We start from the raw sequence: 26835 nt of genomic DNA, 5'->3' as shown, positions 1-26835 counted from the left end.
TAAAAATATAAAAGATCAAACTGATGAGTTTGAAATATGGGTACTATTATAAAATATATTTATAAATTATAAATATATTTATATTATATTCATATATTATAGTATAGGAATATATTATACATTATATATAATATATTATAAAAATATTTATAAAATGAAATATAAAATGATTTGAAAACTAATATCTGTAAATATGTTTATATTTGACATGTGATATCTTATTCTTTAAATCACTTAAATGTATTAGTTAAGAACAAGTCACAAATATCTAAGGATCATTATTTTATACTTTACAGATCATAAGAGAAAATAGTATTTCTCTTAATGAAACCGAAATACCATCCTCAGAGGATCTGAACTTGGAAACCCTGGCGTAAGTACTATAATATGAAAAAGAATTGAAAAATCTAATTCCTATTAAATATATATTTCTTGTTTTTTAAACTTAATTTACATATTTTAGTTAATGAAAGTGTACTTTTCTCTCCCTCCCCATTGAAAAAAGAAAAACAAAACCCTTTTAACAATTATAGTAAAAAACAAAACAAATTTCCACATGAGTCATGTCTAAAAAAGTAAAGATATGTATGCAAAAATAAGAGGCACTTTAGTTCAATTTTTTTTTTTTACCAAGCTTTTTAGGCTGACTGAAGATAAATGTCACATCCATTCAACATAGGTATGTTCCCCAAAACTTTGTTCTTGGCCCTCTCTTCTGCCTTTGTGCTGTCTGTCATGGGAATATCATCAGCTCCTACAGGTTCAATTATCATCTTTTTGTTGGTGATTTCCAGCTAGATATCTATCTCTCTTAGGTGCTTCAATCCAGCTCATTACCTTTTGGACATCTTGAACATTGTAGGCAAGTCTATAGGAATGTCAAATTCACCGTGTCCAACACAGATCTCATTATTTTCCCCCAATCCCTCTCTTCTTTTGATCTTTCCCTGTCACATTACCACTGTCCTCCTAGTTTCCCTAGTTCACAACCTTGATGCCTTCTCACTCACCTTCACTCTATTAATTTGATCTCTTTGTTAATTCATTATATTATTAAGTCTTGTTTCTATCTTTACAACATTTCTTCTGTATGTGCCCTTTAATTATTGACATCATAGATATTGACACCTCTCTCTTAGGCTATTTTAGTTCCTTCTAATTGGTTTTCCTTTTCCAAATCTCTAGCCATTCCAATCATCCTTCTCACACCTGTCAAAGTGATTTTTCTAACATATGAACAGTTTACTCTATATACTCCATTGGCTTCCCATTAACTGCACAATCAGATATAAAGTCATCTTAACATTTCTGACTTCTTACAATTTATTTCCCCTCTACATGCTTTTTGCAGTTCAATGACATTGGCCTTCTTGCATGCAAAATTCCATTTCCCAACTCCAGAAATGGAACACAACCTATTTATAACAACCAGTAGTTGAAATATTGTGTACAATGAGTACCTAACTTGTCAGCTTACAACAAGTAGCATGTGAAGAAGAATATTATCAAATTAGATTAAAGACATGGGTGGAAGCCAACTTGTATTAGGCCTCATTACTCTCTTTTTACTTGAGAGCCAAACTCATTCAGAATATAGTTTATATTTGTTCTTCTTCACTTTTTTACTACTAATTTAACATTCCCTAATAATCTAGTTTCTACCTCCAATAGTATCGAAATTCTGTCACAGGTTATCAGTATCCAAATAACTTTAATTGAATTGTCATTGCTTTTGAGTTTTCCATAGTCCTTAATAACACTTATTTTCTTTTTCTTAAATTTCTTTTTCTGACTTTGAAACACTATTTTCCTACTATTCTTTTAACTCCTAAATACCGAATATTTCATGATTCTGTTCTTTAACTAATTATCAAATTCATCTTTGTTGATCTACACTTATATAACTCTGAATAACTCTTAAATCTTGATCTCTGGACCTAAGCTTTCTGCTGAACTTTCAGATAAGTATTTCCATAAGTTGGCTAGATGTTTTCCACTTTAATGTTCTGCCAGGCCCTTTAACTTCTCAATGTTACTAAAAACTGAACTAGTTCTTACCCAGATTATTATTTTTGCCACCACATTTTTATCTTGTTACTCATGCTTGAAAACTTGAGGTCATGTTTGCATGTGTGAGTAAAGCATAAGTCAGAAGTTCTTTTGGATATACCCTAATACCTCATGGGTCTTCCTTGTTTTGTGTGGAAAGAGTCCTGGATTTGGAATCAGATGGTCTTATATTGAATTGTAGATATGCTACTTGCTTGTAGGCTGTCAGGCAAGTTACTGAATGTCTCAGCCCTGGTTCCTTTTTCTGAATAATGAGGTTGATTAGATTAGATTTCCATTTCTTAAATCCATGTCCTGTGATTCATCTCTCACTGTGATTCATCCCACACTCTGCTGCCAAAATGATATTTTAAAATTTCCACTTCTGACCTCTTAGTTTAGATTATCAATATTTGAATTATTGCATTATTCATCTAACTGATTTCCTCATTTCTAGACTGTCCTTCCATTACATTGTTGCTAGAATAATCATAAAAAAGATACAGTGCTGATCTCATCTCATGTCATCTTTGCTCAAAACATTTATGTCTCCATTGGCTGTCATTATTATCATTATAGTTATTGCTATTAATGAAATTAAGAGTTCTATAGCTTGTCATTCAAATCCCTCTGCAATTTACTCCAATATCTCTTTCTCTTTTCTCTGCTCAAATAACTACCACCTCTGTTCAGACCTCATTGCCTCTTGCATAGATTATTGAAAAAGCTTCCTAATTGATCTGCCTCAAGACTCTCTCACCAGACCAGTCTATCTACATGTTACAACCAAAGTGATTTTTATTAAGTGTGGATCTTAATCTCCTACTCAGTCAACCCTAGTGGGGTCCCTGTTGCCTTGAGTTAAATAGGAACTCACCTCTATACACATGTCCCAATTTATTTTTCATGTCTCACTGAGTATAATTCTCTTCCCACACTTTGCAGTTCAGCCATACTGTCTCTCTTCCTCACCAATGGCATCTTTCTCCTGTCTCATATCTCTGTGCTTTGCCTTAGCTGTCCTTTATGCCTAGAATTCCTCTTTTCCTTTATTCTACAGCTCAGGGACCATCTTCTTCATGAAACTTAGCTTAATTCCCCTGCCAGTTGATAATCTATTTCTTCTCAAGCTACTTTGTACAAAACTATTTTGTATTTATTCTCTTTTGTTGTGTGTCTTTACATCTGTGCTTTTTTTCTCCCTGTTAAAGCATAAGCTCCTCGGTCTTTGTAGTTGTGTAATCCCAGTGTCTGCCTTTAGTAGGCACTTAAAAAAAAACATTTTGATTTATTGATTCATCAGTCATCTGTTAAATACTTACCATATATGTGCAAAGCATTGTACTTGGTTGGGGGAATACAGTAATCAAAAAAAAATACAATCATTGCCTTGATTCTTAAAGTCTAATGACAGAGGACTGGGGTGGAAATGCCCAGAAATATGTTTCATATGAGATTTAATGGGATCAGGGAAAAGGGTCTTGACAGAATGTTCTAGAAATCTTTTTCTTAGAGTGGGGGAGGAAAGTAGGAGTCACAAAGGGTGTCATAGAAGAGGTGTTGTGCCCTCTGGTTGTGGTTGCAGAGTTGGAAATTGAATGAATATCCATTAGTTGGAGAATGACTGAACAAATTGTGATATATGTACATTATGGAACACTATTGTTCTATTAGAAACCAGGAGGGCTGGGAATTCAGAGAAGCTTGGAAGGATTTGCATGAACTGATGCTGAGTGAGATGAGCAAGACCAGAAGAACATTGTACATCATAACAGCAACAGCAACATGGGGTTGATGATCAATCTTAATGGACTTGCTCATTTCAGCAGTGCAACAATCAGGGACAATTTTAGGTTATCTGCAATGGAGAATACCATCTGTATCCAGAGAAAGAACTGTGGAGTTTAAACAAAGACCAAAGACCTTTAATTTTAAAAAAAGTTATCTTACTATGTAATTTTGCTATCTCTTATATTTTATTTTTTCCTTAAGGATATGATTTCTCTTTCAACATATCAATTTTGATCAATGTATAGTATGAAAATAATGTAAAGACTATCAGACTGCCTTCTGTGTGGGGGTGGGGGAAGGGAAGCAAGATTAGGGGAAAATTGTAAAATTAAAAAAATTTTTTTTAAGAGAAGAAGAGGTACTGCTTAAGCTAAAGTAAGGTCATGAAGTCTGCTGAGTTTTTGGAGATATGAAAAAAGTCATTCTAGGCAAAGGAAGTGGTGGTATATAGAGGGCAGGTAAAATGAGATTGGCAAACTGCAGTAAGTAGTCAAGTTTGTCGGGATTATTGAGATGTAAAAGGGAGTGATTTGAAGAAAGACTTGAAACATACTGTATTTCCCTATGAGACACTTTTTTTCAAAAAAAATGAAGTCTAAAAGGTGTTTTATACAGTGATTGTAGATTTTTTTGCTTGTATTTCTTGCTTTTTCTGCTCTTGTTGTCTTAGCACTCATTGATTCACATTTGTTACTGGTATATTAGATTGTGTTTTGTGACATTCTGCTCAGAAATGACTCAGAAAAGATTTTTGTACAGTGCTGAATTTAAGTTCAGAGTGATCCAGTTTGCAAAAAGGAATGGGAATCATGCTGCTGAATGTCAGTTTGGTCCACCTACAACTGAGAAAACAATCTAAAATTGGCTACTGGAAGAAGAAACCCTTCTGAAAATGCCATGGCAGAAGAAGGCCATGAGAAGCAAGTCAGCCAAATGGCCTGATTTAGAGAGGGGATTGAAGAGCAAAGGGCAGTTGGAATTCCTGTGTCCACAAAGATGGTTCAGCATGAGGCCAGAAGAATTGTTGATGAAAAAGAAGTTACTGATTTCAAAGGAGGACATAATTGGTGCTTCAGGTTCATGAAATGGAATGGACTATGCATCCAAACATCAGAGCTGCCCAAAAGATGTCTGAAAGCTATGAGCTTTCTTGAATTTCCTGATGAATAAAAACTTAAGAATAACTTTATATGTAATACATTTTTTTTCAAATTTCAGACCCCAAAATTAAGGTGCATCTTATACATGGGATAATATGATAATTCAAAGCTAGGTGTTTATAATTTTAATCAAATAGGAAATAGGAAATCACTGGCAATTTTTGATCAGCGAGTAACATTAAATTTGTCCATTAGAAAAATTATTTTGGTATGTTTGTGAAAAATAAGTTGGATGGGAAGGGTAGTGAAGTCAAAATTCTTAGAACAGTCCAATTGAGAAGACATGAACTGTGATGATAAAATGTGAATGGAGAGTAAGGAAAACAGGTGTAAAGGCTGTAGTAGTGATAAAGATTAAATTGTAAGGACTTCATTACTGATTGATAACTATCCTAACTGGACTACTTTTATTCCTCAGCTATACCCCTAGTTTTCTCAGTTTTCATTTTCTTTCCATTTCTGTACCTTTACTTATGCTATTCTTCCTTCCTGAAATGTTCTTCCCCTTTAGTTCTGCCTATTTCCTTCTGATTGATACTTCAAGATTCAGCTCCCTCATCTATGAATGAAACGTTGTCACATTCTTCCTCGTAGATAAAGTCTTGGACTTGCAGTCAGGAAAACCTAAGTTCACATCTCATTTCTGCTTTTTATTTAGTTATGTATTACAGGAAATTTATTTGACCCTTTCAGAGCTTCAATTACTTCTTCTATAAAATGGAATTAATAATAACTGTAATATCTAACCTTGAGGGAGAGTGTGAGTCTTAGAGAAAATGCATTTAAAACACTTTATACACCTGAAAGTGTGCTATAAGTGTCATATGTAAGATATGATATAATTGTCATCTTATCTTTTTCAAGTAGAAATGATCATAGAGAAATCCTATTTATTCTTTTATATTTAATAGATCTACAGATTCTTTTACAGGTACTTAAAATAATCAATTTTTTAAGTTAAATAAAAGTATTGGTTGAAAGCTCATCTCTAACACCTCTATAGGACAAAAATCGATATACAGATCTTCCTGTTGTTGTTAATAATAATAATAATAATATAATAATAATAATAATAACTTATATTTACATAGCACTTTATTAAGTGCTAGGCACTGTTCAAGTGCTTTCTTATTACACCCAGTTTACAGATAAGAGAACTGATGAAAACAAGTTAAGTGCCTTACCCAAGGTCACATAGCCAGGAAATGTGTAAGTTCAGATTTGAAGTCAGGTCACTTTCGCAGTTTTGATCTCTGCTAAAGTTTTAAAAGTTTGGTGATAATGAATGTAGGAAGGTGACATCAATTAAAAATAGTGTTTTAAGGTCTATTTCTCAATGTTCTGTTCAGATAATTATAGAGACCAGTTTGGCCTGTGTTAAAATTGTTTCCAGTGCATTTTGTTGGTTAAATTGTCCAGGATGTTTTTAAAGGCTTTATTTGTGTAGAGGGATTTCTTACCTATCAGTCCGCAAAAGGTATGGAGCTTGTGTTGTGCAGTTCTAGTTACTAAATCAGTCTTATATGTTAGATTCTACATTTTTTACTGCCTGCAGTGATGTATTGTACAATTTTTGCTATTTCCATAAACAATGTACCATGCCTATATCTAAAGAATAATGCTTCTGTAATTTGTGGTGATAGTGACCTATTCCTGAATTGTTGTCATAATCTCCTGACTATCCTCTGGTCAGTATTTCTATGTTGATATTTTGTTGACTTGAGTTAATGTCAGGTGTCATTCACAGAGGACTCTTTGATTCTTTTTTCTTAATTTTTAATTTTTTACAATTTTCCCTCTAATCTTGCTTCCCTCCTCCCACCCCCTACAGAAGGCAGTCTACTAGTCTTTACATTGTTTCCATGGTATACATTGATCTAAGTTGAATGTGATGAGGGAGAAATCATATCCCTAAGGAAGAAAAATAAAGTATTGTGTCTGATTGTTGCATTAATGGAATGGACAAGTCCCTCAAGGTTGGTCATCACCCCCCATGTTGCTGCCAGGGTATACAATGTTCCTCTGGTTCTGTTTATCTCACTCAGCATCAGTCCATGCAAATCTTTCTGGGCTTCTCTGAATTCTCATCCTTCCTGGCTTCTAATAGAACAATAGTGTTCCATCCCATACATAATACCAGATTTTGCTAAGCCATTCCTTAATTGAAGGACATTTACATTAATTTTCAATTCTTTGCCACTACAAACAGAGCTGCTATGAATATTTTTGTACAAGTGATGGGTTTTTTTATACATTACTAAAATATACCCCCTCCCAAAAACAAATATAGACCCTCATGAGAAATAAAGTAAAAGAAAAGGGGGGAAATGTGTTTCAGTCTGTGTTCTGATTTCATCATCTCTGTCTTGGGTGGATCACTTCCTTTATCTTAAGTCTGTAATAAAAGTTACTTCCATATTTTTGCACTGTTGCTGATTGTAATTCCTTCTATCTATTCCTCCCCACTACCATATATTATATTTTCTCTCTCCTTTTACTCTGTCCCTAGTCTAAATTGTGCTGTAGAGTGACTGAGTAGTGCAGTGGACTGATCACCAGCCCTGGGGCCAAGAGGCCACATATCACCCCTGAGACCCAGCAACCACCTGGCCCCATGGTCCCAGACAGGCCACCCAATCCCAACCCCTTGCAAGAAGTAAAAAAGAAAATGTGTTGTATCTGATTATTCTTTCCTATGATCTACCCTCTCCTCTATCACCCCCATCCCCCCATCCCCCTTCTTTCCTTTTTACCCCAGATGTCTATACCCTATTGAATGTATATGGTGTTTCCTCTCTGAGCTATTTCTGATGAGAGTGAAGGTTCCCTCATTCCTCCTTGCCTTCCCCCCTCCCATATCATTACAAAAGCTCATTGTAACAATAAAAAATTTTAAAACTTATCTTTTATACGAAATATCTTAGCCTATTCCACCTCTCATTTCCCTTTTGGCCATTAATTCCATTTTTACAATATACCATATCATTGGATTCAGCTCTCTCCTGTGCTACCTGATCTATTAAATGAGAAGTTTCATATGAGTATTATCAGTATCTTTTTTTCTATGCAAGAATACATGCAGTTCATCATTAAATACCTCATATTTTACCCTTTTCCTCCGCTCTGTATGCTCCACCTGAGTCCTATATTTGAAGGTCAAATTTTCTGTTCAGCTCTGGTTGTTTCAACAGGAACATTTGAAATTCCCCCTGATGTATTGAAAGTACATCTTTTCCCTTGGAGGGGGATGTTCAGTTTTGCTGGGTAGTTGATTCTTGGTTGCATTCCAAGTTCTTTTGCCTCCCGAAATATTTATATTCCAAGCCCTACAAGCTCTTAATGTAGTTGCTGCTTATTCCTATGTGATCTTGACTGCAGCTTCATGATATTTGAATTGTGTCCTTCTGGCTGCTTGTAATATTTTCTCTTTGACTAGGAAATTCTGGAACTTGGCTAGGATATCAGGGCAGTTTTCCTGTAGGATTTCTTTAAAAATGGGATCAAGGCTCTTTTTCTGATCTTGACTTTCAGGTATCCCAGTAATTTTGAAATTATCTTTCCTGAATCAGTTTTCCAGATCAGTTTTTTTTTTTTTGTTAGGTTTTTGCAAGGCAAATGGGGTTAAGTGGTTTGCCCAAGGCCACACAGCTAGGTAATTATTAAGTGTCTGAGACCAGATTTGAACCCAGGTACTCCTGACTCCAGGGCTGGTGCTTTATCCACTGTGCCACCTAGCCACCCCTGAGTTGTTTTTTCAATGAGATGTTTCACATTTTCTTCTAATTTTTCATTCTTTGGTGTCAAAGTATTATGTCTTGACTCCTCATAAAGTCATCAGCTTCCTTTAGCTCCATTCTACATCTGAAGGATGTGTTTTCCTCAGAGAACTTTCTTATCTCCTTTTTCATCTGGCCAATTCTGCTTTTTAAAGTATTCTTCTCCTCAGTAACTTTTTGAACTGTTTTATCCATTTGGCGCTGGTTTTTAATATGTTATTTTCTTTAACTTTTTTTTTATTTCCCTGACTAAGCTGCTGACTTCTTTTTTTTTGTTTGTTTTTCCTTTCCCAATTTTTCTTCTATCTCCCTTACTTGATTTTCAAAATCTTTTGTAGGAGCATGTACTTCCTCATCTTCAGATTGAGTATTTTCATCCTTCTTGGGATCATAGACAATCTGTTTCTCAATGGTGTTCCTCTTTTTCCTCTGTTTACTCATTTCTCCAGCCTGTGCCTGGTTTTTGGGTGCTTCCTGATCTTTTGAGTATTATTGGGACACCTGCTTTGGGGGGGGTTTAGTACATCCCACTGGGACCTTTATTCCTCCAAAGGCATATGCTCTCTTGCCTGTACTTTGATATGTAGATGACCACAGGCACTCTCCTCTGCCCTGGAGTTGTGAGGAGGGGCCCTACTATCTTAGTATGGAAGGCCCAACTGCAACCTGGATCTCAGTGTGGGCAAAAAGTAGAGTCCTGCCCCAGGGAGAGCAGAGAGCTTTCTGACATCTCCCCTGACCCCCTTACCACTTGTGGGTTGTGTTCTTGAGGTGCAGGCTGGTTTCCCCCCGATTCTCGCTGCAGGTTCTGTGGCCATTGCTTCTCAGTCCACACTCATTCTGGTGTACAGAGTTCTCTCACGGCCCCTTCAAGCTGTTGCCAGTGATCCTTGGGCTGGATTGAGCAGCAGCTTAATTCCAACCCCCCAGTCTTGGTGAAATACAGTTTTCCCCGTGAAACTTCTAAGTTATCTTGGACTGGGAAAATGTATCACTCAGCCTTTCTTTGGGTTCTACCCCTCTAAATTTTGGCTAGAGTATATAATTTGTTGGCTTTTTGGAATTTTGGGGAGTAAGGAGTTTCTGGGAAATGCCTTCACACCACCATCTTGGCTCCACCCCTGATTCTTTTTCTTGAATTTTAAAAGTTTTGTAGGTTCTATCCAAAGTTAGATGTCTTTTTATATTTCCAAAAGCATTTTGTAGGTTTTTTTTTTTTAATTATTATGACCTCTGAGAATGTCATTCTTTTTCTATTTGGCCAGGAAATGTTGTTCATCTTTGTATAGTTGCTTTAAACATGTTTTTCACATTCAACTTAGGTTGCTTAGAGCTTATATAGGAAAAGTTAGGAAGATCTGAGTTAGAATCCTGCCTCACTCTCAAGTTCCTTATCTGCAAAAAATGGATTAATAACATTACTTTTCTGTCAGGGCCATCATGTGGATCAAATGAGTTTAATCCTTCAGCCATTGATTCCCTATGACTATCAGTTTGAATTCAATCTGAATCTTTCCTTGCTATAAGCTAAGAATTTTATGATATTTTGATAAAATTGGAAAAATATTTCACAAAATGAAGGAATATTTTAATGTGTCATTTACTGAAGCTATATAATTTGATGTCATCCTTTTACATGAAGTGATTATTAAACTGTTTTCTTTTGACTCCTTTAAAATGGAAGACAATTCTATTTAGAAGCAGCTTTAATTTTTCCAGGCAGTACTGTAATAGGCTTAAGATTGTCTTCCTGAAAAAATGTTGTTTTTATATCAGTTGTTCTTGACATTATTGTATTAATGGAGTGTTTTAATGGTTAGTTTTCCCTGTGAACATCAGATATACTAGTATTCTATAATTGAGTCTATTTTATGTAGTTTTAGTATATGAGGGTGGTAGTGGTAATCAAGAAAGGTAGTGTAAAAGTTGTGGAACTGGGGATGATTTGTTCTGTAATTACCTTGATCATGAATAATTTCTTCTTCACACCTTGGCGTACCATTTTTTTGCATACCCTTTTTGTTCTCTGAGCATTATTTGCATGAAAAATTCTAGAATTTGTATGAAATGAAGATTCTTAGTAACTTCAGGGTCTTCAGCTTTTTCCTCTCTTTATACATTAGTAGATTATTTTATCAGTTATTTTGTCTAATTTAGATTTTGATATGAAATTAATTTTTTTGACTTCCCTATAATGATCATTAATATGTTATTGTTTGACTTGGAGATAATAAAATTACTACTAACAAAAATTAGGGGTGGCTAGGTGGCATAGTGGATGAAGCACTGGCCTTGGAGTCAGGAGTACCTGGGTTCAAATCCAGTCTCAGACACTTAATAATTACCTAGCTGTGTGGCCTTGGGCAAGCCACTTAACCCCATTTGCCTTGCAAAAATCTAAAAAAAAAAATAATAATTACCTAGCTGTGTGGCCTTGGGCAAGCCACTTAACCCCATTTGCCTTGCAAAAACCTAAAAAAAAAAAATTAGGATGAATTCCTTGCTACTACCTGGTGAGATCTGTTTGACTTTCTTACAGTAATAGTGCATAAAGAAAGTATTCATGTCTATAGCTTATTTATGCATGTATACAGGCAGATGTATACACTTTAGGGATCAATGATATCTACAGTAAGTTTTCAAGCAGATGGAATAATGGCATTTGCTCCAATATAGTTTGCCTTTTTATAATATAAGAATATGAAGAAGAGTTTCTTATTTCTGTCTTTCATGTTAAATTAATCATCACTATGGTTTTGATTATGGTCAGCCTGCAAGTCTGTGTTATTCTATTTCTTATATTCTTAGGAATCTTTTCTTCCCACTAGCTTAGATGCTAACCCAATCCCACATACTGTCAGAACCCCAGTTGACTGGCATTTCAGGGTTCCCACCAAGCCTTCATAGATAGTGTAGCAATTTCAAAGCATATAGTACTTTTTCTGATTTCATTCTGGCTAGCAATTCCCTTTCCACCTATTAGCCTCACAGGAGAAAGGGTTTGACTTGGAGGGAGGGGTGCTTATTACTATTGTTATTGTTGTTCTATTCTTGTCATCTTTTGGTTTTTTTTTTTTTTTAAGATTATTTTGCAAGGCAATGGGGTTAAATGTCTTGCCCAAGACCACACAGCTAATTAATTATTAAGTGTTTGAGGCCAGATTTGAACTCAGGTACTCCTGACTCCAGGGCGGGTGCTCTATCTACCGCGCCACCTAACTGCCCTTCCTTGTCATCTTTTCAGATGAGTTCATTTATAAATGGTCTTTAGACAAGTCTCTGTCTTGCTGTTAATCCTTAAAATTTAGTATTCTTTTTACTATTTCACAGGTAAGTAAAATAGCTTTTTTGGTAGCTAAATAAAAGCACTTACCTTTTGTAAGCTCCCTAAAAGCATACTTGTTATAACTCCAGTAAACAGACAAAACAATCTGGAGAATGCTTTAGTGTACTTCTGATGTATAATTCTAGCCACCAACTTATGTCTTGCTAGATATTTGGTGATACTTTATTTTCACAACCTGCAATGATATGTTGTACTTTTTCCACCATTGCTTTTTTTATAATCTGTATTTTTTACCTTTAGTCATCTTCTTTCTGAATTCTTATAGTTGTAAGAAAAGTTAGAGTTAAATCTTGTGGTTCCTTGATCCCTCTCTAACTGATGTATTTTTCTGTTTATAAAACTATTTATCTCTCTTTTCTCAGTTTTTGCATTATATCTTATATGTTTTATAGATACAGCTAATCTGTTTTACCAGATAATAAATTCTTTGAGACCAGGTATTGTGCCCAATTCTTCCTTATTACCCAGTTTTAAGTAGTGATTTTTACATAATAGCTATGTTATGGATAGAACAATAGAATATAATATACAGAAGTACCTATTACTACTTTAACAAGGAAGATATTAAATCCAGATAAACTTTTAAAGTATTATGTAATTGCAAAATTGTTTAGTTTTTTTTTTCTTCCTCTGTTTTTAGGCAAGCACATGTCTACATAATTGCTGGAGCTTGTTTGTCTCTGGGTTTTCGATTTGCTGGTTCAGAAAACTTAGCAGCATTTAACTGTTTGGTAAGAAGTTTCTTTCTTTACTCTATTCCTAAATGATCTTTATAATGTCATTTTTAACTTTGAAATTTTGCTCTTTATCTTTATTATAGTATAAATTTGCAAAAGATTTTATGAAGTGTTTGTCTGCACCCACAGCTTCAGTGGTAAGTTTATTTCTTATATCTTTAGAAATATAATGAAACTCTTTATTTTTATAATGCACATTCATTGAAATAAAGGAAAAATTTAATGATACTTTATTGCCACATGATTGATTTTAACTGAAGTTTTGCAGTTTAGAATGTAGTTGTTTAAGTTGAGGCTAAATTTATCTTTTTCTGTTGTTGAAGAATTAGCGTTTCTGTTCTTGGTAATGGGGTGGGAAGCAAAGAGAATAAATGGGAAATACCTTATGTCTCATATGCTCTACAGAAGCTTCATGTAATACTAATTTATATTATTGTTTTTATATTTTAGATTGTTCTAGTTAGCTAGACTTTTTCCATGAATTCAATCAAATATACATTTGTTAAGCATCTACCAAGTACCAGGCAGGATTAGGCACTGAATTCATTCAAGATACGGTTCTTGGCCTTGTGGATTTTCTAATCTGTTGAATCATTGATAATACTGTGTTTCTTATAAAAATAACATAAATTTATATATTTTTTCTAATATTGGTCAATTTAAATGTGATTATGAAAAAGTATATCAATCATAATTTTAATATTGTTATTTCATTTATTGTATCTCAAGACAGGCCATTATAACCTGGAAACTTGCCTTAGTGTCGTGCTCCTTTCTCTTGCCATGGTCATGGCTGGTTCTGGAAACCTGAAAGTTCTCCAACTTTGTCGTTTTATGCACAAGAAGACTGGTGGAGAAATGAATTATGGTTTCCATTTGGCTCATCATATGGCTCTTGGACTTCTCTTTTTAGGAGGAGGCAGGTAATGAGTAGTTTTTTAAAATACTTCTTCCTGATAGAAAATATTTTTTAATCTTTCATGTTAATGGAATGTATCAGTAAGCACGTTACTTCTTAGTTTGGCAGTGAACTGCAAATACTTTTCATATTTCAAATAGGTATTTTTTTTCAAAGACAGTATTTATTTTTTTAAAGCAGTCTTCATATGTTCACCATTATATACAGACACAGTGAGATAGCTAGATAGACTGATCTATATATCTACATCTATATTTGTCTATAAAGACACACACACATACACACAAAGATATTGAAGTCTTATCTGAATTATTTATAATTTTGAAGGATCTTAATTTAAAAGAAAATTATGGTGTATTAATGAATACTTAGCTCTTATTTAAACCAGGAATTGTAGTGTGAAATCCTTAACTTTGACAGATTGAATTGTAGTTTCTCCCCCAAAAAAACAAAAAAAGTAACTAAGGAATTGTCATAATTTTGATTTTATTTTGATATATATTTTTGTGTCCTTGGATAAAATTTGCTGAAATTCTTAAGGAAGATAAAAGTTGGACAGTATATTTATTTGGAGATTTTAACTATGGAAAAAAGGATTATTTACCTACAACTAGTTGATCTGCTTATTTTCTAAATATATAGATATTGACATTCTACAGAATATAGGCCATATTTTTTAACATATATATGGTTTACATAAAATCTTAAGGGGGGGGCTATGTTGTCAAATTTTTGTTTTTTAGCATATGCCTATACTTTTTTTCTTTCAGAAGTATTTCACTTGCGTGTGGAACCAAAGTAATCCACAATTAATATAGTCCTACTTAAAAGATCTTAATATAAATGACAGATTATGAACTTAAGTAACCCTTCTACTGTACTCATCAAAATGAGAATTTTCTGATTTAATTGAACCTTGAAAAATTGTTTGTATCTTTGAGAAGAAAAAAACCAAAGTTGGGAAATGGATCCTACAAAGGAAATTTTAAAGAATTGGCAGATTTTAATTCTGAAAGAGAAATCTGATAGGAATGCCATTTAGATATACAACAAAGAAACTGTATGATGGAGTAATTGTAGTTTTAGATACCTGTTCATTCTTGGTTTGTACTTCCTTTCAACATTTAACTGAAATTAATCCCTTTTCAAAAGTACCATAGAAATGCATTTTTATTGTTGCTACTTAAATTATGTCCCTACTTATAGCTCAAATGAATGTGCTACTCTAATCACAAAGCTAAAGAGTATCTACAATGGGACTTGGAATTTTTTAATTTTCAGACCAATATTCTTTCTGTTCTACTCTTCTGCCTTTCATATATCATAACATTGAATTTAAAAGAATGATTATGGGACACTAGCAGTGTGTTTTTTGATGTTGTTATCAATATTAAATTTACTTTTAAATTCCTGAAACTTTATTGGTTATGTGACTATATCTGAATGTCTTTTCCTTGGTGACAAAATTTGAAGTTCAGATGATCTGTCCAGAAACATTTAAATTAAGGAATAGAAATATGACAGGAAAATTCATTTGTCATTCTTTTTGTTACAGTAGCTTAACTAATAAAAAATTCCATTGCTTTAAAAATAAGGAATTTTGAAGGGAAATAGCTTGAGGCTTACAGTAAGACTATTTGATTTTAGTTCAGCTCCCTTGTTGACTTTGAGCAAATCATTTAGCAATTTGTTTATCTGTAAAGTGAGCATGAGAAATGTAGTGGATAGAGAGAAGATCTGGGTTCTAGTCCCACCTCAGACACTAACTGATTCTTTGACCCTCAGTGCCCCAGACAATTAATATAATAAGTTGAATATTCCAGGCTGGTGTCATCACTACAGTGCTTTCTATAGGGCAGATACTTAACTTTAAGAACTTAAATATATATTGAATAAATGTAATCTTAGCATACTTTTTAATATAATGGATACATACACACACATACACACACACACTTTTTTTTACCATGGTATTTCTGAATTTCCTGTTCATGTCCTGGTCCAAGCTATAGAATTTTGAAAAGTCCTGGCTCAGTAATTATGATGGATTTGTTAAGAAATTAAAATCAAGGATTATAATTTTAGGTTTACAATATATAATTGCAAATATAAATGGACAAAATTTTAACTTGAAAATGTCACAAATTCTCTTGTTCTTGTGAAATTAGTGTAATTAGTGTAAGTGTAAATTAGTGTAAGCCTTAGCGTAATTCATATAAGAGAATTTAGAGGCCATCTACTCTGACCTCTTCCCTTTACAGATAAAGAAAACAAAGTTCATATAAATCATAAATAGGAGTATGAGATTTGAACCCAGGCCCTCTGAAAGTTCAACATTTTTTTCCCTAAACCACATAATATTGCCTTTCATTTAATGTTATAGAATAATTATATTTGGGGTTCAAGGATAGGCCTAGAACATAATGATTGCATGTGCATGTTATGACTTACACAGGGTAAAATTAATTTGTAGCCTTAAGAATATTCCTAGTTAAATAATTTACTTGTAGGACAGCTAAGTGGCACAGTGGATAGAATTTAAAATCTGAGTTCAAATGTGACTTCAGAGCCTTTTGAGCAGTATGATGCCAAGCAAGTCATTTTACCTCTCTGAAACTCATTTTCCTTGTTGTAAAATAAAAGATTAATAAAATTTCACTTACCTTCCAGAATTATTGTTGTGAGGATGAAATGAGGAACTATTTTTTAAAGTTCTTTCAAAACCTTAAAGTGCTATATAAATATTAGCCATTATAATGAAGCCCCTAAAATTTTTGACAAAAAAGATACAAAAAATAAGATAATTGCTTAGCAGTTAAAGAAATAGTTTGTGTACTTGAGCAGCAACATGGTCCAGTAATCGTTTTTTTTCAATCCCTATGACTTCTTAATTCCCTTCAAAACATACATTATGCGCCAAAGATAAAGCAAATTTAGCTGTTTCCATGGTTTAGGACACCTGGTATGCAAAAGAAAGTTAAAAAAACCAACCAAACAAGCAAATTGAAACCCAGGCACTGAGAATCACTGATCCTGAGTTTATTAGCACTGCTTTTTCTCTTCCCACACTTCTAGGTTATTAGATCACACTTGCAGATCCAAAAATACTACACAGGTTTACGTCAAAACACTTAAGCCTTTTCTTCTTCCATCCTTAGAGACCTATGCTCTATGTTGCAGAAGTTTGCTCCACCCTTGACAACCAAATTCCTTACCATCTAAATTCATAAATGTAACTATCTGAATTTCAGAAGACATAGATGCTAACACTTTAGTGAGAGGAGGCTTCATTATCCATTTCTCAGTTTTGGATGTCCAACAGAAGGATAAACAAAGGGGAAAATAGGGAACTGAATAAATTTTTAGAGGAATTAACTTTAAAAAACTTATGTTGTCTTCTAAATGGAATAACAAAAGAATATACATATTCTCTGCACATATGGAACTTTTTATTTTACAAAATTGACCCTGTGCAGAAATACTGTAAGCAAATAGAATTCACCTAACATGATTCATCACTGGGGAAAATCATAGTCTTACAATTATAGATTAATGCCCAGTAGAAAAAGAAAAGATTAATGAACTGAATGAATGTTTAAAGATTAGAAAAATCATCAAATAAACAAACTCAAAAGAGGAGATATTAAAAATTAGGAGAAACGGATAAATTAGAAACAACTTCATAAAAATGATAAAAGAAGACTAAAAGCTAGTTCTTTGAAGATATTTAAATTGCTATACTTAGCTAATCTGATTAAAGAGCTGAAAATCAACAGAATAGTGTATGATCAGTGTAAAATTGCAACAAAGCCAGAAAAAATTAAAACTCAAAACATTATGCAGTTACATACTAACTGAAGGCAAAAATGGAGAAAACCATTAAAAATATAAAATACTCAAACTCTTAGAAGACCAGGTAGAGATCTTAAATAACACTGCTGCAGAAAGGAAATGATTCCATCTGTAAATGACTACTAAAAAACAATGTCAGGGCCAGCTAGTTGGTGTAGTGGAGTTGGGGGCACCTGAGTTCCCAATATCTCACAAATTATTATTTTTTAAATTTTTTTATTTATTTAAGGCAATGAGGTTAAATGATTTATCCAAGGTCACACAGCCAGGCGATTTTTAAGTGTCTGAGGCTGGATTTGAACTCAAGCCCTCCTGACTCCAGGGCTGGTGCTCTGTCCACTGCACCACCTAGTTGTCCCTACAAATTATTTTTTAAAAAATTAAGAAAGCACCCTCCCAGTGGCCTTTTATAACATATATGTAGCCCTAAGATAAATCAGAGAAAGATAAATCACAAAAAAGAAAATTATAGGCCAGTGTCATTAATGAATCCTTTTTAAAATTTTATTTAAGAAAATGAGTTTAAGAGTGACTTGCCCAAGGTCATACAGTTGGTCAATTATTAAGTGTCTGAGGCTGGGATTTGAATTCAGGTCTTCCTGACTCCAGGGTCTGTTGCTCTATTCACTGTGCTATTAATAAATCTTGATTTAAAACTTTAAAATTAAATCTATCTGACCAATGCATTGAAGAAATCATTCATTCTGTTCAATTGGATTTACACCAGGAATGCGAAGATGGTTTAACATTAGGAAAACAATATAATTAATCATATAAAAAAACCAAAACCACATGATCATCTCAATAAATGAGAAAAAGCCTTTGACAAAGTACATCCTCTCTTATGCTGAAAACCATACTAACTATAAAGACATAGAGGCCTTTTTTATATATTAAAAAACAAACTTCAAGCATCACATGCTGCTCGGAATACACTTGAACCTTTTTTCTTTTTTTAAATTTAATAAATTTATTTTATTAAATAAAATGCAAAGATGATTATCAATATCCATTTTTTTGTAATCTTTTGAGTTCCACATTGTTCTCCCTCTTTCCCTTCTCTCTCCTCTTGACAGTTAATAATCTAATATAGATTATAAATGTATAACTATGTTAAACATATTTCCTTATTCATACTATGAAAGAATAATCAAGACAAAAAACATGAAATAGATTTTTTAAATTGAATATAGTATGATTCAAACTCCATAGTTCATTCTCTCATATGGATATTTTCCATCATAAACCTTTAGAATTGTCTGATCATTGTACATCTAAGAAGATGTGTACAATGACTTAAACCTTTTTCAGTAAATATGAAAAATGGAGAATGGATATGGATTCATTGGCTTTTTTAGGTTTTTTTTTTGCAAGGCAGTGGGGTTAAGTGACTTGCCCAAGGTCAAACTAGGTAATTATTATTATGTGTTTGAGACCAGATTTGAACTCAGGTTCTCCTGACTCCAATGCTACTGTTCTATCCGCTGTGCCACCTAGCTATCCCGGATTCATTTGGTAATAATGACATGATTTACTTGGTTTACTTGGGAAAACCTAGAAAATCATTAAAGATACTAATTGAGATGATCATTAGCTTCAGGAAAGCTGCAGGCTACAAAATCCTCAAAAATGAACAGCATTTCTATATGATAATAACAACAACAACAACAAAATGTATAAAATATTTGGAGATCAACCTCAAAGCACACAAAAGATATGGAGGAATTGAATTACAAAACTCTTCTTGAAGTAATAAATAGTGACCTAACAGCTGTAGAAATATTTAATTCTCATGGCTAGGCAGTGCCAATATGGTAAAAATGACAATGTTACCAAAATTAATTTGCACTTTTAGTGCTATTCTAATCAAGTTATCAAGGAGACACTTTACAGAACTTGATAAAATAATAATAAAATATATTTGCAAAGACAGATATAGAACATTAAGGGAAAAGAAGTAAAGAACTAACACTCTCCAGACCTCAAACTATACTCAACAATCATTAAAACCATCTGGTATTAGTTAAAGAATAGAGAGATAGATCAGTGAGTACATACTAAACAAAGAAAATTCAGAAACAATAGAACTGAGTAACCCATTGTTTCATGAAGTGGAAAATCTAAGCTACCTAGGGAAAAATTCCATATTTGATTAAAAACTTATGGGAAAACTGTAAAGGAGTCCAGCAGAAATTAGGCTTAGACTAACACATTAGACCCCATGCCCAGTACATTCTGAATACATATGTGACCTTAAACAATCATAAAATCATAAAAAAATTAGAAATCATATTCCTATTACATGTAAAATTTATAAAAGATTATTATTTGATTTTGTGTTTAGATAGCTATTAAGAATGTTTTACTGAAAAAGAAACAAGTCTTTTAAGTTTAAAAGAGTTTAATTCTTATCCATAGCAAATTAGAATTAGAAAATTGCTACACTTTTAATATATTTGTACATCTGATCATGTTCCAAATTGCTATAATATTCCATTTTCAGATTTCTAGCAGTAGCTGTAAACTGAGTCTAGCTTCAATATCTGAAATAAGGCCTTGAATTTTTTTTTTGCAGATATTCTCTGAGTACCTCAAATTGTTCAATTGCTGCTCTTCTTTGTGCACTTTATCCCCACTTTCCAGTTCATAGCACTGACAATAGGTGAGTTTGATCATTTTTATTTAGTATTCTATTTTAACAAATTCTTTCTAGAAAAATTTTCTAATTATTTTTAGTTTCATGAGAATATAGCTTCAAATTTTCAAATATGGAACCAATGATTCTAACATAAGAAGAGGCTTTTCTTTCCTATATCTGAGTTTGTTACCTTCTTTCAGAGTTTCAGATCTTATGAATAGATTTCAGGGGGTCTGTAAACTTGGATAGGAAAAAAATTTGTCATTATTTCAACATAATCAGTTTCTTTTGTAATTCTAAATGAATTTATGCATGCATGCATACATGTATGTATGTATGTATGTATGTATTTTTTGACTTAATAACATTGTTTTGAGAATAGACCCATCCATATAGTTCATATTGCCAGTAGGGTCCAACCTTATGTTGCTATAAGAACATGATGTTGTCAAAGTCAAAACTGCAGATTTATTTCCTAATTGGTTCTTTTGTTCAGTTAGCCACTATCAGAAAACCAGCTTAAAATGCATATTGTTCTAATGTTTCATTTGAGTTCATCTTCATGTTTTAAAAGTCTCACATAGTTTTGCTATAAGCTACAGCAGTTTATTAAGACTTCAAATGTTAAGTATCCTAAAGAAAGTTTAACTGATTAATATTTTATAGTCACTTTATTAGTCATGTACAGTTACGTAGATTTCTTTAATCAATTTCAAAATCATTATTTTAAAAATTAACATTTTAGGCTGTTAGATAACATTAAATTATACTTTCTATATTTATATTATGTCTTATGTACTACAGTGATTATATCTATATGCAAATATTAGATATATATTGTGTGTGTATGTATGTATGTATGCACATATGTATGTCATGTAGTTAAAATGTATTCTTTTTATTCCTGGATATCTGAACTAATGTCAAATATAAGGCCATATATATATATATATATATATATATATATATATATATATATATATATATATATATAATAGAAAATGGTAGGTTATTCCCTTATCCTTTTATTTAGTATTTTAGGATAAGTATATAGGTACTTTTCCTTCTGAGCTCAGCCCTTATTCCCTTTTAACTCTTCTTTATTGCTGGCATCTTTGGACTCTTCTGGAAGTTCCTATTTGCATACTCTACTTGAGAATAACAAGAGTTAATTTTGATGTGAAATCTCTACTATCATCTTATGCTCAAGTAGCCAGATTTTTCGATATCACCTACTTAATATGACCAGATTTGATGTGTAAGTTTCAGTAGGTTTTGTAATTACCTCTTCAAAAATGATGTTACTGACTGGTATTAAATTTATAGGAAAATTATATTCTTGTTACTCTATGGAAATATGATACAAAAGAAATGCTATTTTTCTAGTGCAAGAAGTAACCTAAATTTGTTTGCTCCTTTTAAGGTAATTATGCACATTCAGACTCTATTATAATAAAACCAACCTACTTATGGGATACCACCCCATAAGTGAGATTTTTACCTCTGGTTTTTTAAAGTGATAAAAAGTCTGTGTACTCTGTGATATGACTAATAGTGCCTCAACCATAAAAATCAGAGGAAATTTTTTTCAAGTTCTCTGGTTGATCAGGCACTGATTCATCAGGTAGATATAATATGATATAATGTTAGTACCTTGAGAGGAGGAACTACTTCATATTTGTCTTTGTATCCCTTACACCCTGCACAGTGCTGGGAGGAGCCTTAGTGACCATCCAGTCCAACCTTCTCATTTTGCAAATGAGAAAATTGAGACTGAAGTTAAATATCTTACCCAGGATCACTGAACTAGTAAGTATCTGAGGCAAGAACAGCTGAGTAACACCCAGGTATCCAATTTAATACTTCATTTTACAGATATGGAAAGTAAGGTTTGGATATATTAAGTGATTTGCCCAAGGACACATAGGGAGTAAGGAGTCTTGCATGAATTTAATCCCTGGTCTTCTGACTCAGTTATTGATATATACCTCATAGGGTTATATATACAATGAGTAGCTGGTAGTGAAAAGCAACCCCTGTAAATTTTTTCTTAGCAGTTTTACTTTCACATCTTTCTTTGAGATGATATGGTACTCCATTTTTTCCTCCAGTTTCTAGAAGTAGAACCATGTTTTCTGTTATCAGGCACAGTTTAAACTTTGTTACTAATCTTGTAATACTCCTCTGTTCTGATAGTCAGTGACTTCTTTTCTGGACTCTTTATACCCCCAGTTTATAATTGGTCTTCCAATTTCTAGACTCACTCTTCTCCAATTCTTTCTTTTAAAGCAGTTGCCAAAATAAACATTTAAAAAGAGATGTTTGACTGTGTTTCCCTTGCTCAGATTATTCCCTATTGCTCCTAAGATAAAAATTTTTCATGTTGTCATAAGAGCCTTTCTCAGTTTGGTTCCCACTTTACTATTTATTTACTCTTGCTTCCCTTCACTCAATCTCTTTTGCAGCCGATTTATCTATCACCTCTTTGCCAAACATCTCCACCTCCCTGCCTTCTCCTAGCTTTGGTGCCTGAAATGTATTCCCCCCCCCACACACTTCTGCCTCCTAGAATTTTTAGCTTTCTTCCCAACGCATTAGGTGTCACTTCCTACTAGAAAACTTTCCTGGTTCTCCTATTAGTTTTCTCTTCCTTCTCCAATTGCAGTATATTTATCTGTTTTAATGTTGTATCTTTTGAGTTAACAGTAAAGTGTTCTTAAAGGCAGGGACTGTTAATTTTTTCTTTGTGTCTCTAGTGCCTGCAACAATATTTTACCCATAGTAAGTCTCTAATAAATATTAGGTTAAAATGAATTGAATTGAATTTATTTGGTAATAGTTTTTTACTTACTATTTTATAGTGAATTTTGAGATTAAGTAGCACCAAACCACTCTTGTTCTTGCTTAAGATATTTTTTTTTGGTAATTTGGTTGGTAGAGTAAGAAATTAATATATTAATTTGGATAATATATTTATTTTTACCATAGTGATGTGGTCAAGCTGTGAATATAAACATTTCTAATTATTTAGGCCTTTTGTTTCTCTAGAATCTTTGGATCTAGAATAAAATATAAATTCCTGTGTTTAGCTTTTAAAATTTTCCACAACTTGACCCCATCCTATCCTTGCAGTCTTTTTATACAGTACATAATTCCCATCCCTAACTCAAGAGTTTGGACAAACTGGTCTTCTGTCTGTTAGTAATATATAGCATTTCCATTTCCTGTATGAGATTTTTTTTTTTAGTCATTGCCCATGCCTTAAATATATTCCATCTTCAAGTCTAATTCATAGAATCCTTCTTTGATAGTTATTGTGCTAACTATTGGAAATATAAAGAAATGCAAAAAACAATCCGTGCTTTTGAGGAATATAGCCTAAGTATACTAAGATATGAGTAAGACAACATGCCAATAACTGTGTTCAAAAAAGATACAATTGTATGTACAGGGGGAACAAATAATATTAAGAGGGATTAGAAAAGTCTTTTTGCAGGTAGAACATTAGCTGAGGCATGAAGAAATCTAGGGAATTTAGGAGACAGATGAGGAGGGAGAACATTCTAAACTTAGCCTATCCAGGGAAAATGACTGGAGTTGAGAGATGAGTGATTTTGTGTGAGGAGCTTCAAGGAGACCACTGTCACTGCATCATAGAGTACATGATAGAAGCAGGGGATTGACTGTAAGGTGTAATACAACTGGAAAGGTCAAAAGGGCCAAGTTATGGAGGGTTTTCAAACACAAATCATTTTAAATTTCATCTTAGAGATCAATGGGAAGCCATTGGAATTCATTGAATAGATAGGTGATATGGTCAGACTTCTTTAGGAAGTAAAGGAGGAAGGTAAAATGAGGTTGCATTGAAAGAAGACACAAGGCATCATGTAGCCTCTGCATGTTCTAGGCACCTCTAAGTTGAATAAGTTGCAAGAAACATGCTGACCTGCATGGTAGAGTTTTTTAAACTAGCACTTCCTATATCAATGACATTATAAGACTAGTTCTATCCCTTATAAATTATTGACAAGTTATATTACTAGGTATCCCTTATAAATTATATTACAGGTCTTTCTGTTTTTATCAGTTTTCAATGAAATAATTTTAACTCTTGCCTATTCTTATTGAGTTCCGGTGCTTAATAATTTTACTTGCTACTTCCAGAGCAAATATTTTCCAAAAGATGACTTTTAAAGAATATGGTCAGTTAATGGCCACACCAGAAAAATGAAACAAGATACATGGAAAAACAACTGAATCCAGAATTATTGGGATAATATTTTGGCTATTGTCAGCAAATGGATAGCTACAGACACCAAGGGGAATTCAGCACATAGTCTATGAAGATATCAGTTTTCCTTGCTTCCAGGATCTATAACAAGAATACGAAGAAATATATCAATATGTATATTCCTCCTCCTACTTCTACCACTTTTAGTGATTGATAGTAAAGTATGTCTCTAGACAAGAGGAGCTTATGGATTTTAGTTTTAAATTAGACTGGTTTAGCAGAAAATGAAAGCAACTGTTAGCATAAAGAAGCACAGAAAATTTTATGTTCTTTCTAATGGTGGTGGTGGGGTTTACCAAGGTCGAGCATTTCGTCTTATATTGCTTTACATTACTGTTATTGTTGAGGAAGGTAGGAAGGAAGTTCTTTTGTTGAGTCATAAATTTCAAAAATAAAAGTAAAGATGATAAATCTTACCTTGCTAACAAAGTAACAGGGATCACTGTTTGATCCTTAAGGAAATAAGGCAATCTTCACCTCCCCTTAAATGGCTCTTAAAGTAAAAAAAGGTAACTGAAAGCCTCTCCATCAAATGATTATTTTTGTGGAAAAAAACCCTCAAAAATCCCTCCCTCAAATTATGACCTTATAAGGAAAATACTAGAATTTTAATGGCTAACTCTTGCTTAATCATTATACGTGTACTTTTTGACACTATAATAACCCAGTAACAGTGTATTGACAATTTTTGCTTTACCTTAATAGAATTAGGAAAACCTTCAGTGTTTCTTACTTACAAATAATGTCAGCATTCATTTAAAAACTATATGGTCTTGGTTTTGAAATTAGAAAATTAGGTCATTGAAATAAACTGGATAAAGAAGAATTTGGTAACAGTTGAACTTATCAATATTAGGTTAAACCGAAGAATATAAAACAGTAGAAAAGAATTCTCTATATAAGAAGAACTATGTAGAAATCTAGCAAGCAATTTGACAAAAATTAATTATTATACAACAGAACATAGTAAGATAAAAATGGATTTTGGTATCAAGAATATTAATGATTATACTAACAAAAAATTAGCAGAGAATCAAATCAGGTAATTACATCATTTTTAAAAATGCTTTTATTTAACAGTATATTCCTGATAGTCCTTTAAACCTGATAGTGCAAGTATTTTTATCTGTATTAAAGAGAAAACCAAGGTTCTCAGAGGTAAATGATTTGTTCAGGTCATGGAGCTTTTAAGGGACTAAGCTAAAATTGGCAACTCAGATCTTTGATATCCTACTCTATTGTTAACTTAATTATCATCAATAATCTTTTCAATATTTAAAGAAATTTTTGCCTCAAACATCTTTTGAGAGTCTGATGTTCAAAATATGTTGGGTGCTCACACAAATATGCAAGATTTAAAAACCATTCCCAAGTGAATAAGGTCAAAAGATATATGAACAGGAATTTTCAAAAGAAGAATTGCAAACTGTTAACAAGCACATAGACAGTTTCTCCAAGGAGTTAACATTAAGAAAAGTGAAAATCGAAACAGTTAGGAAGTTTTACCTCACTCTCAGGAAAATGGCTAAGATAAAAATGAGAATAACTGGAAAGCAATTTGTAAGTTATGTCATGAAATGACTTAATTGCACATATCCCACTGTCAAGCACATCCTCCATGAGTTCATAGGAGATCATATGATTCTGAATATTTATGTACAGCTTGGTGTTTTATATTTATGTAGATATATATACATATTTACATACATATAAACACATACATATGTGTACTGTATACAATTCCTTTGTTTGTATACCTACACATATATACAAATGTGTATCATATATGAACACATATGAATGTGGAGACATATACACAGTAAATTTGATATTACTTTTGAAGCTGAACCAATTGTTGATCTTTCCTTCTAAATTTCCTTGTTTTCTTCCATGCATTTAAAAAAAGGTTTCAGTGACCCTCTTTTCTTTAATTTCTTTTTTATAACTCTGTTGCTAGTGCCATTCCTTTCTCATAACTCTAGTCCCCTAATATCCCTTTCCTGTAATAAAAAAAATGAAAATGCAGTCTTTATAGTGAATAACTATAGTCAATTACAAGACATTCCCACATTTATCATGTTCAGAAAGGTATATCTCATTCTGCATCTTGAATCCATTATTTCTTTCTTAGGAGATAGGTAGCATCATTGGTCTTCTACAATCACAGTTGGTCCTTGCATTGATCAGAGTTGTTGAGTTGTGTTGATTTGTCATTTTGTTGTTGTAATTCGTTCATTTAGTTATGTCTAACTCTGTGGCCCTTGAGGTTTTCTTGG

General features: G+C 32.9%; 1 protein-coding gene across 2 annotated transcripts in view; it reads left to right on the top strand.

The window, feature by feature from the left end:
- The window catches only part of ANAPC1 (anaphase promoting complex subunit 1), a 147744-nt gene that overhangs the window by 86677 nt on the left and 34232 nt on the right, over positions 1-26835 (top strand). For both annotated transcript variants that reach the window (XM_074209276.1, XM_074209277.1), the window contains exons 35-39: positions 297-373; positions 12763-12853; positions 12943-12996; positions 13589-13782; positions 20206-20292. In XM_074209276.1, the coding sequence (XP_074065377.1) occupies positions 297-373; positions 12763-12853; positions 12943-12996; positions 13589-13782; positions 20206-20292 (503 nt within the window). The remainder of the gene's footprint in view (positions 1-296; positions 374-12762; positions 12854-12942; positions 12997-13588; positions 13783-20205; positions 20293-26835) is intronic.

This window comes from Macrotis lagotis, chromosome 1 (assembly GCF_037893015.1).
Source record: "Macrotis lagotis isolate mMagLag1 chromosome 1, bilby.v1.9.chrom.fasta, whole genome shotgun sequence".
Classification (NCBI taxonomy): Eukaryota; Metazoa; Chordata; class Mammalia; order Peramelemorphia; family Peramelidae; genus Macrotis; species Macrotis lagotis.
This window is presented reverse-complemented; position numbering and strand designations above follow the sequence as displayed.